Genomic DNA, 13,058 nt, shown 5'->3' on the forward strand with positions numbered 1-13,058 from the left:
ACCCCTTATTCCATATTCACCCCATTTAAATATAAACAAAAGTTATCTCATTAACCGCTTTTTATCTCATTAACCAAGTTTAGGAAAGTATAATACATACTTCAAGTATTGAAATACACGCCATCGTGTTGGGATTCAATATTTCGACATTAATTATGTCATTATCAGGAATGAAAAAAATATCCATATTAGCAAGCTTATATGCACTAGTACCAAAAGTGTTTAACCAATCAAAACATTACCTCTAGTAGATGACATAGCAGTAATTTCAACAAAGGATCAAAGCATTCTTACTCTAATGATCAAAGATACCTACAAAAACAAAGAAATCTCTTTTGAAACTCTGAGCCCATTGTTGAGCAAAGGGTGTAGTTTACGTATAGCGAACGCTTCTTTAAACAATAGGATAGACCAGTTTCGGGAGCTGTCAATAATGTTAGTACTAGAAAATATTAAACCTAATTTATTACTTACATTACAGACGACATTATCATTTTTAAGTCTAGTTATTAAGCACCTATTTGTCTTACAAATATAATCACTATTGCAGCCTGGACATTTAAAATGATAGACAACAGAACTTCTATACTCCTTAGGGGTTTGATCCTTAGTAAATATAAAATGAGAAACATTTTTATACTGCCATAAAGTTATGAATTTTACCTCTTTAATTAAGTGTTTCTTTACCTTATTTAAACATCTACGTAAAATGAACTCACCTGGTTTTCCTAGATAAGGCAATCTAACCCAAATCTTAATCAGGCTATCATCAGTAGGCCTATGTATACATTTAGGTTCATTTAATTTCTTAAGTACATTATTAACAACTTTTAAAGGGTACCCATTCCAAGACATAAACTTCCTGATGTTACTAAGCTCTGTTTGAAGTTTAGCAGGAGTACACAATCTGTGGGCTCTAGAAACTGAACTACGAATCCAGGAGATCTTATGGTTCCATGGACCAAAGCTATCATAATGGACATACTCATGCTTCCTACACTGTTGTTAAATTGTAATCCAGAAAGTGCACTGTGTCACTGTTTTCAAATGATTCAAAAGTAAAATTTATCTGTCTATGAAAAGCATTGAAGTAGCTTAGAATTTGCGGGAAATCATTGGGCTTAGCTAATACTAACGTGTCGTCAACAAAACGAGTATAAAACCTAATAGTACCTGATTCAATAAGTTTAGGAACAATAGACTTTTCTAGTTCAGTCATTAAAATATTGGCTAAAACTGGGCCAAGAGGCGAACCCATTGATTTGTTTGTAAAATTTATTATTACATGTAAATACAGTTTTAGTACAGCAATCTCTAAGTAGTTTCCTCAACGAATTTTTCTTAAGGTTAGTAGATATCAGTTTCTTATTGTAAACCCTACCAAGAATTATATTAATTACCTTAGTAAGGGGAACATTTGTAAACAGAGATTCAACATAAAAAGATACAAATCGGTAACCTAAATTATATAAGTTGTTTGGTATAGCTTTAATGCGGTCAGCAGCATCAAAAATATCTTTAAGGACAAAATCATTATCCGTATGAGGGCCTAATAAGTTTGATAAGAACTTAGCTATTGAATAAGAACAAGTACCGGTCGTGTCAATAATAGGTCTTAGGGGTGGAATATTATCAAAATCTTTATGTAATTTAGGTAGTCCATGGGCTCTAGCAGGCATGGTTGATACTGGACGAATTTCTTTGTATTCAGTTTCAGTTAGTTCATTTCTATTAAATAGTGTCCGGTGGGCTTGTAAGGAGTTAAGCTGCGTGGTTAATGAACAGTTAGATAGTTTCTTAAACTTAGTTAAATCAGAGAACAAGTTCGTCATAGATGTGATATAATCAATTTTCTTCATTATCGCAACACCATTTCCTTTATCAGGTTTAAGAATTACATACTTATTACGTAAGATTCTTAAAGTATTAATACGTTTGGCATCACAATTTAAATTTCGATTATCAAAGTCAAGAAAGTTACATGTCATTGCACGAATTGAGTTCCTCATTTTCTCACGTTTACTGAATGATTTAGGTAGAGCATCAGCATTATTAAGTTAATCCCAAATTGATTCAGCATAAGCAAACATATCAGAGTCCTTAGGTCGTGCAGCTAATCCATTACGGATACCAAATGTTAAGACAGATTCTTCTTCCTTAGATAAGTTAGTAATTATATGGTTAGGGTTCTTACACGTTCCATTGATTATTGCATGTTCACGTAGAACGTTGTTAAATTTACGTCCATGGCGGTAAGATACCTTACGCATTTCCTTATCTACAGTAGTCCTAACATGATGCTTAATTACAAAACCAAGTTTTTCGTCAAAGTTTAAGCATAAGCAAACATATCAGAGTCCTTAGGTCGTGCAGCTAATCCATTACGGATACCAAATGTTAAGACAGATTCTTCTTCCTTAGATAAGTTAGTAATTATATGGTTAGGGTTCTTACACGTTCCATTGATTATTGCATGTTCACGTAGAAGGTTGTTAAATTTACGTCCATGGCGGTAAGATACCTTACGCATTTCCTTATCTACAGTAGTCCTAACATGATGCTTAATTACAAAACCAAGTTTTTCGTCAAAGTTTAAGAAGAAAATTATTATTAAGTTACGCACATATGTTAAAGTCGATCGGGAGAAAAGGTAGTTTATACTTGTTACTATTTAGCCTAGTTGTTGCTTGTATAGCGCTTCTCTTTTAAGTTTTTCCCTGGTCATTGGTTTCACATGCTGAAATATTCGTGTAGTAGCAGGGAATCCCACCAGATACAAATTTATACACCTGTGTGTAGAGAAGCAATGAAGATAAAGTGCCTTGCTTAAGGACGCAAGCGAAATGCACAGCGAGGAATTAAAAATCCGACCTCAAGGTTCAGAAACCAAACCGTTCTATCTGAGCCAAACCACTTCTAAAGTTTTGTAACTTTTTGTGCATAGAAATAAAAGCAAGAGCAATTTAAATATTCGTTTGACCATTGAATATCAAGTTTTTGCTATTATATAGTAGTTGCACATTGGCTGCAACACGACGCCCGTTGTTTGACATACGGCCAAAGGTTATCGACAAAATCTCCTTTGAATGGACTTCTTTACCTGGGGGTCTCTGTGAAACACAACGACCAACATAGACAACACAAACACTAATAGATTACATATAAAACGACTTTATTGAACAAATACAGCACCAAACATCAAAGGTCGTGCAATATGTACCGCGAAGCTACACTGTCTCAGTTTTTTTATTCACTATAAACAGACGAAATGGGAGAACGTCTTAACATCGATGCATCTGACAATGAACCTAAAAAACATTATTACGGTGAATCCAAAAAATATGACCCAACTTTCGATGGACCAACTTCTAACAGGAGTTGTACAGATATTATTTGCTGTTTTGTGTTCGTTTTGTTCATTGTTGGCCTCGGAGTGGTCAGTGCCATTGGGTTCCAGAGATGTAATAAGGAAATATATATTTATCCAACAGATTACTTAGGTCAAGTATGTGGGATGTCAGAATCTGTAGTAGACAAACCCTACCTATTCTTTTTTGACTACCTGGTGTGTTTGAATGAGGTAAAACCTCCGAAACTTGACTGCACTACATCGCTGCAAGTATGCGTTGATGAATGCCCAAAGGAAAACTATGCCATCGAAGCTCGATACTCCAAAAAATTAGATGATCCGAACGTCGATGTTAATTCCATCGATTGGAATGATTTCATTTGTATCTATGGATTAAATGCAAAAGATGAAGTAAATAAGTCTGATGCCACCATAAAGGACCTTTTGAATGACAATAAATGTGCAAACTTTTACACAAAAAGTGATGTGTTTACCAGTCGCTGTTATCCCAAATTCTTAGTTTCTGACACGTTATCAGAAAAGAACACCACACCAAATAACCGACAAATAACCGAAGAAGATCGCGCTGTCGCATATGACCTGCTAAACCTTCTTCAAAGCTATGAAAGTTTTAATAACACAGTCGAGGAATTCATAGAAACGTGGCCGTATATGGTGGCTGGTATTACGATATCAATGTTCGCTTCTCTGCTTTACATTGTTTTAATGCGCTGGATTGCAGCCATTATGGTTTGGAGTAGCATCGTATGGGTGTTTGCACTTTTAGGGTACGGAACCTACTTCTGTTGGAATGAATGGAACTGCATAAAAAATCATGAATCTGATTGTACTTCAGATAGATCTTCATTGGATTATAACGAACTTGCGAGCTACCTCAAAATGGAGAGAATCTGGTATATATCAGCTATTATAATGAGTACAGTCTTAGCAATTCTCACCCTAGTTGTGTTATTACTAATCAAGAGTATTCGTATTGCTATTGCTTTAATGAAAGAAGCAAGTACAGCAGTTTCATCAGTACATTTTTCTCTCTTGTGGCCTATCATCCCGTTCATCATGCAGCTAGCCTTTCTAAAATTTTGGGCATTTAGCGTAATCTTCATAGCATCCATTGTGGAACCACCATACCAGATAGTTAACTCGGATTCAACCGACGAGAATACAGACGGTGCAAGATGTAACCCAACAGTTTCACTCAATGGAACAGCTAAATGTGTTCTGATAGGTTATAACATCGTCCCAAATTACATCTACTGGTTGGAAGCATACAACCTAGTGGCTCTATTTTGGATTTTAAACTTCATACGTGCTCTTGGGCAAATTACTCTAGCGGGAGCATTTGCAAGCTACTATTGGGCATTTACTAAACCAGATGACATCAAACACCTACCTCTGCTTCGATCATTTTGGAGAAGCATTCGTTATCATATTGGATCAATCGCCTTTGGCTCCCTGATCATATCCATCATCAAACTGATTCGTTTTACCATACAATATGTTGAAGACAAAGTAAGCAATGCAGACAATTGCTTCACAAAATTTATCGCTTTGTGTTTTAAATGTATCTTTTGGTGTTTAGATGCCATGCAGTATAGGTCTATAAATCACAACGCATACATCGAAATTGCTGTGTATGGCAACACTTTCTGTACATCTGCAAAAAATGCATTCCTTCTCCTCATGCGAAATATAGCTCGAGTCATGGTCCTGAATAGAACTTCAAGCTTTATACTCTTCATTGGAAAAATTGTGATAACATTCGGAACAGCATTTGGTGCGTCAGCTTTTTTTCGCAACTCCTTGTCGACGTTTCCGATTGTTGTTGATAGCAGAGGTGTGCCAACGTTGAATTATTTTTGGGCGCCAATCTTGTTCATGGCACTAGCCACGTACATCGTTGCAGACAGCTTTTTTGACGTGTACGATATGGCGATCGATACATTGTTTCTGTGCTTCCTTGAAGACTTAGAGCGACACGATGGAACACCAGAGAAGCCTTACTACATGTCAAAACAACTGATGCATATACTTGGAGTGAAAAAACAAAAAGAAAATGAATGGATGTTGTCACTAACTTTACATCATTGTTTAGAATTATTTAGTGTTTTGTTAACAGCTATCCCAAACTAAGTTCTGCTGAACCTAGTGGGGGAATTTACAGCTTGCTCTACTTATGTACATAAACTATAACACCTACATGAACTTTATGTTACTTCATTATTTCTGGTGCTTCATTATGCTTCTGGTGCTTGAAAAATAGTATGCGGTACATAAAACCCTTAGGGGTCCGCGAAACATAATTGGGGTCCGCCAATTTAAAATGGTCCGCAGGGTGTCCACTAAACAAAAGTTGTGGTTTGCTAGATGCAGGGTTTCCGGAACGCCGCTCTCAGCGGCGTGTGCGAAGCACAACTCAAAGTCAGAAGTGGAACGTGAAATTTGGATATCGTTTTGCAGTCAGATTTACGAGAAAAACTTCAGCTACCCGTAATTCTCGACTGAGACGTCAGTGGGAGCTGTAATTTGTATGGCAAGGGGATTGTGCTACCCCTTAATTCGTATTATGGAATTTACGCCACAGAACTCGTAGTTATTAATATTATTGTTATAATAGAAATTTTTTATTTTTTGGTGACGTGAAACTCACAATATAATTAACATGCAAACGTCTTTTACATCACCTTTTCCTGGTAAGACAAACTTTCCTGGCGTGTGTTGTAACATTAGCATATTGTTAGCTAACCAGCTGCGTGTATTGGGAAGAGGGAACTTCGAAATAATTGTCTCAATATCTTCTCACCGTACTTTAGCTTATACTTGTGCATGGAATACCTGCAGCACTTAAAATATAAAATAATCAATTCACTACCTGACAAACACCGAACTTTATTCATGCATTACATAAATAGTTGCTGTACTCCTACATTACTGGCGCATCGTAACGACCAACTGACTGCAGACCATTTCCGGTCACACATTACTCTCCATAACAAAGCACCCCTAGTTGCGTCACCTCTGGATTTGTAAATTGTTTTAACTGGTGTTGCAATTCAATTCCAATATTTTATTGCTGAATCTTTTATATTTGATTTTTAAGTATGCTTCATGTGAAGGTGTTTAGTGTAGGACAACCACTTGTTTGAATTACCTTCAATTACCTATTAAATAAGTGGATAAATAGGCTGCTAATTGCCTTATAACACCATATTTTACTGTTGTGGATGAAGGTTGCTTATTTGCTCAAAATAATTTCTTCTGAAAATGCTGTTGTTTATAGTCTTTCGTCATTTTTTTTAAAAAAGGTGCATTTTTAAGCTTAATCTCTTGATATATATCTCCCATTGGCTTATTATTATATATATATATAATAATAATAATAATAATAATAATAATAATAATAATAATAATAATAATTTAGTTTTTGGTTTTTTTTCTCTCTCTCTCTTTTGTGGGAGCAACCCCCCTTTATTATCTTTTTCCAGTATACATTTCATACAACACATGTTCTTGTTGTAGGCTATATACAGTATTTACATTGATTCATACATAAACACTCATACATGCATATACATATATAATTATGTACATGCACATTATATAAACATTTACATATTTAGTAAGTAAAATTGGTTTAGAGAACATTATGTTTTTATTCAGCATATACTAAACCTGTTTTATTATTTTCCCTTAGTGGTTTTAGTATAGAATATATAAAAAAACAATTTGTTTTAAAATGTACATATTATACAGACGCATTAAATCTTAAAATAAACTATATACGTTATGCTTTTCACATTTTTGTGTATCTTACATGGTAAAGCTCAACTGCACTGGACAATTTAAATTAAAAATATATAAATATGATAATTAAATCATTACTAAAAAACTACAAAAGTTTATTGTCTCGACAAAAAAAATTAAAAAAATAAAAAACATTTGATTTGACCTAAGTGAATATTAAGGTAAGATATACATATAGACACGATATATTTATATTTCGACCTGGGTCATCAGTGGTGGCTTCAGACATTTTTCGAGGTGAGTGAGGTCCCAACCAAGGGACTGTCTAGATCTGTCCTCGTTCCTTCGGGGTTCCTGGACTAAAATCCCTGGAGCAGTTCATTGAAAGAGGTTTAATGGTTTAGGATGGTCCGAAATTGTGCTCTAGCCTACAATGTTATCGATTGGAAAATCAAAAGCGGATGACGGGGTGTCGATGCTTGTCCGACAAGGGAAAAAAATTTCATTCCTGACCCCACCACCCCACCATCCTCTCAAAAAAAAAATGCAGACGCTGCATACACTTCGCGTAAAAGATGGCCTCGATAAGCCTAATCTAACCTTCGGTTTCGTAATACCTACATACAACATAGTATTATTTCTTGTTGACTTATAGTTTCGTCAAAGGAAGACGCTTCTACAAGTCACCAGTTACAAAGATAAAAAGCAGGCCTATACTAATAAAAAATTGACATGTCAGGATCGTTATATATTTAGTAGGCATTGATGGACGGAAAATACAATCCTAAATCGAAAGAGTTGAATTGTGCGTGATTAAAGTAAAAAACAAATGCTTAAAATTTGTTTTCAAATAGGCCTAGTTTTCCAGAGGGCGTTTGTTGGATTAATACTATTCACATTCGACAAAATTAACATTCTCAAAGTTTTAAAATATATAGGCCTATACACAATTATGAAAAATTAAAAATATATATTAAGGTAATTCAAAAAGAACTGTACGCACGTACTACGTTCGTGAGGAGATATGTACGTTCTACTGTTGAATTGTCTTGTTTAGATTATTACTTTAAAAATTAAATGAACGAAAATAGGTATAGGTCTATTCAGTATATTTTGAATAAAAGTAAAACAACAAAAAGGTACTAGGAGAAAATTATTTAAATGCAAATTTTTGATATATTGCTTTACTTAAATATAATAATAAATTTAATAATACTAAATTTATGTTTATATAGCGCAGAATGCTAAACCTCTATGCGCTTTACATTAAAAGCAAAAACAGATACAGAATTAACAGATAACATTATAAAACAGTGAGCGAAAAGCTTTTGCCACCAAAACAAAAAATAGCTAAATTTTATGATTAATTTATATATATATATATATTATTTTTAATTTTTTATTTTATTAAATATCAACCACGCTTTTATCTCAATTACCTCCTTTATTCCATTTTCTTTATTATTATATTTCATTTTAGATTTCTCATGAATCAAAAAATCCATGAACAAAAATACAGACTTCAATTCAATATATTTCGAATAAAAGTAAAACAATAAAAATGTACTAGGAGAAAATGTAATGAATTAATAAAAAAAATCAATACATTATAAGAAAAATTAAAACAAAATTTATCGTTTAGGCATAGGTAGCGTTCGACTGTGTAAAGGATTCCAGAAACGAAAAACTGGGAGAAAATTCACCCTAGATATATTATAGTTAGGCCTATAATCTTATAAATTACATAATTATTATGTTCTATACATCAGTATAATTGTTACAGTTATCGTCAGTTTATTCATCATTATCACCACCCCACCAAAATCACCATCATTATCTCCTTAACCATCATAATTATAATCGTCTTCATCATCATCATTCTCATCATTATCTCCATCATCATTATAATTATCATAATCATCATCATTATTATCATCTTCATCACTATCAATGTATCACCTTTATTATCATCATCATCATAATCACCATCATTATTATCATAATATTCAGAGAATATAAACGGATGGATTATCTAATGTAAAGATGTTTTTATAGTGTTACACAATCACTTGGTATTTTACTGTTTACTGTACCTTTCTTAATAGCTAAGCTGGATGGATTAACCTTTGACAAACGGACAGTGAAATTAAAGAAATCATCATTTTTATTATTTATTCATTCGGGAAAGCAATCACAACGTCACAAAGCAATACAAAGCACACGTTTACATAATATATAAATAGTATTAATTATCAAATAAAATGCGTAATAACGATTACCCCCTAAATACGCACATAAGATAATGTTTACTTTTATACGGCTTACTTATAGGCTTACCGCAATTGTTACTATAATTAGTGTACTGTTAAAATTGATAATGGAAGTACTTTTGTTTTGTTGTTGTTTTTTTTTTGTTTTTTTTTTTTTGGACCGACTGCATAATGTTGACGCATGGTTTATCGTCTTCAAGTTTATCGAACGAATATTTCGCCGGGTATAATTTATAGGCTGCCATTATCCAGCACATTTATCTGCATTTTGCGGAAAATATATAGGCATTCTCTAAAATTACGCAAGACACTTCCTAAGACGCAGTTGTGCTACAGGTAGAAAGCTGAAAATCTTAACTTGATTTAGCTGAATGAAACTTGGAGAAAAATGTACAGAAAAATTTAGTTATTCAAAAACAAATAAAACAATGGAATGGGAATTAAATATCTTCAACCAAGATGACAATCATTTTTTTAAATGTTTTTCATTGTGGTCGTGGATATAACGAGAGAAAGATCAATATATTTTATCATCATTATCGTCATCATTATTACCTTCATCGTAATTATTATTAATATCATCATCATCATCACATCTGGAAAACCATCAATACGCGGATAAAAATAGGCTTATTCTTTTTATTAGCAATATTTTAGTTACACAATTGCTTAGTAAATTAATTAAAGAATTATAATGTTTTTATTACCGTAAATCTGGATGATTTGTTCCATGTATAGACGGTTAGTAAAATGGTAAATGAATAAATTATTTTTAAAATGAATATTAATATAAAAGTAGATTTACCTTTATATATCGTGTACATGTCCATACGTTGAAAAAACTAGCATATATTACAAAGGTTTGGATAACACATCGGTACGGTAGCGATTTCCCACTTGGTACCTCGTTTTTTAGTAACAAAGAGGAATTTCTAAACAAATATCAGTAAACCTTTGCTTATACCGTCGACACTTTGACCACAATATTACTTTAATTATTATTATAACAGAGGTGGTGCCAGGATTTGCCAAAAATGTCCCCGACCGAAGGGGTCACCTCCACAATGGGTACGTAGATGGACGTGATCGTATGACAACTTATTGGATTCAAATTCTAATTTAAACGATTTTTTTTTGTCTACTAATATGTTAACAAATTATATTTTTTCTTTTTCTCGACAAAGTGTGTTTTCCTCCCAAACGGGAGGCCCGCTTTCAACGACAGGGGCCGTCCCCTTCTGCACGGCCTACAACTGAATTAAAACCAATACACTGACTCTTGTAAACTTATATAATGCATAAGTTATTATGTTATTAAGTATTATTAAGTTATTATACAAACACACAAAACAAAATAATCATAAATTTATTTTTTGATTTAGAAATATCATTTTTTAAATATAATTAAATACCTATTAAGACACGTATTAATGTCGTCGAATAATTTGACTGGTATAGTAGACCAATATAAACAACTATTCACACTGTAATTATTGTGAGGCTTGCTGAGAACAATATTCTTGACTTTAAATTGTGAAATGGATATAGGCCTATACAAACACGCTTTAACAGTACCATATTGATTAAAAAGAAAAAAAATAATATATTAATATTTCTATACCATAAACTATTAACAAATAATATGTAAGCCTTATATCGAACACTTTTACAGGTACAATAGAAGAACAATAGCTAGTGCATACACGTTCAGTAATCATTGTTGAGGCTGGTTATTATATTCAAATTATTATCAAATTTATTTAAGGCTTAATTGCACTATAATTATTAGTGGCGTAATAACATGTTCAGACAATGGCAGCACTTTATATTATTATGTGCTTTTTCTCCATTAGAGTGTCCATAGTTAGGGTTAACCGTCTTAAAGTTTGTTGAATGCCTCGACGAGTATACAGTACCGGAATTATATTACAGGTCCCACTGAATAGTAATATGTTATGATGGTTCTTACCTGTTATTTGTGAAAGAGCAGTAGGACGTACACCTGCACATCTAATGACTATTACAACACGTGCACGGTACAGATCTTCTACTTGGTACTCCGTTAAAAAAAAAACAAAAAAAAAACAAAAAAAAAAAAAAAAAAAAAAAAAACAAAAAAAAAAAACTTCTACACAAAATATAAATAAAACATTCAAACTAATGTCAACTTTTAAACTACTCTACAAAACTGTAATCAGTATGTTATTTAAATTTGCGTTTTCAGCAAGGTAATTCATTCAGTCATTGAATCGCTGTAAACTGGAAATTCACTGGCTTATGGTAGGTCGACTCATATAGCGTGCAATGGTGATGAGTTTCTATGTTCCTCGCTGTAACTACTGCAGCCACAGTTCGAGTGTCACTAACGTTGCGGCGAACTGGTTTTCGTTTTTTTGTTTTTGTTTGTTTGGTTTTTTTTTTTCTACTTCATTGTTTTTTTTTAGAACTAAAAGTATTCTGGTTTTCCGTCTTGTGTGTCATACACAGTGATTTGGATTTTCAAGAAAATGAAGCCATACATAAATAATGTTTGTCTTCTTTTATAGCATAGGGAGTTTCATCTTACATAAGCGTGATATTTGATTTATAAAAATAATTTGAAGTTGAACACTAAATCCGCAATCTATGCACTTTGTATTAATTAATAATGAACATATTAAACATAAATTTGTCATTATTATTATTAAAAAGGAAAAATTGACTGGCACCTTAAATACGCTGGGATATGGATTTTCAAGAAAATGAAGTCATAAATATGTCTGCGTTTAAACATAAGGAGTTGCACCTTACATAAGAGTGATATGGATTTATAAAAATAATTTGAAGTTGAACACTAAATCCATGCACCTTGTATTCATTGATAATGAATATATAAAACATAAATTTGTCTTTTTAAGTATTTATAATTTTATTTGTTTCGTTTGTATCCGTCGAGTGTTTGAGGTTGGTGGCCCTAGCTAGCCATCTGCCTTAAATGTTGTATTCTCTAGTTCCTGTCTCTTATACACATCTAGATGTGTATAAGAGACAGTCATCATGGTAAGGGAAGCACTCCAGGTAGAACAAGTACATTTACCCCTTAAAAATATACATTCACATTCAGCCCATATAACATGTAGAGTAGCAATTTCCTACTAATTGGTGCTCACGTACCGTAATCATTACATAAACAAAAAATTATATCAATTATTATCAAAGTTATTTAAGGCTTAATTGTACTATAATTATTAGTGGCGTAATAACATGTTCAGACAATGGCAGCACTTTATATTATTATGTGCTTTTTCTCCATTAGAGTGTCCATAGTTATGGTTAAATGCTTTATATCGAAGTCATAGAGTAAAGTGAATTGTGTGCTTGAGGGCAGTGTCCTTTTCTTCAAATTCAATTACTTGAATATACTATAATACTATACACCAACTGCAATAATCTACACTACAGTAATAAAATCATGGTAAAATAATCAAAAGTCATAAAGTTTATGCTTTATATCTACGTCATGAATAAAGCGAATTGTGTCGTTGAGGGCAGTGTTTTTATTTCTTTAAATTCAATGACTTGAAAATACATTTAAGAACCAGACATCAAGTTTATGACTTATGAAAACCCGTATGTTTGTCAAAATTTAGACTAGCATCCAAATAACAGTCAAAATGATTCACGAATGCATATCTCAT

The 13,058-nt window shown here is 32.8% G+C and overlaps 1 protein-coding gene across 1 annotated transcript; it reads left to right on the top strand.

The window, feature by feature from the left end:
• The first annotated feature begins 3,268 nt into the window (after positions 1–3,268).
• LOC117125582 (choline transporter-like protein 2) lies at positions 3,269–5,500 on the top strand. The gene has a single exon (XM_033272112.1). It carries the CDS (start codon positions 3,269–3,271, stop codon positions 5,498–5,500), a length of 2,232 nt encoding a protein of 743 aa, XP_033128003.1.
• The last annotated feature ends 7,558 nt before the right edge of the window (positions 5,501–13,058 follow it).

Source organism: Anneissia japonica, unplaced genomic scaffold, assembly GCF_011630105.1.
Source record: "Anneissia japonica isolate Jap-2015-1 unplaced genomic scaffold, ASM1163010v1 scaffold287933_len91788_cov135, whole genome shotgun sequence".
NCBI lineage: Eukaryota > Metazoa > Echinodermata > Crinoidea > Comatulida > Comatulidae > Anneissia > Anneissia japonica.

Coding starts and splice junctions, on each gene's coding strand:
- LOC117125582 (XM_033272112.1), top strand. CDS start 3,269: ATGGGAGAACGTCTTAACATCGATGCATCTGACAATGAACCTAAAAAA.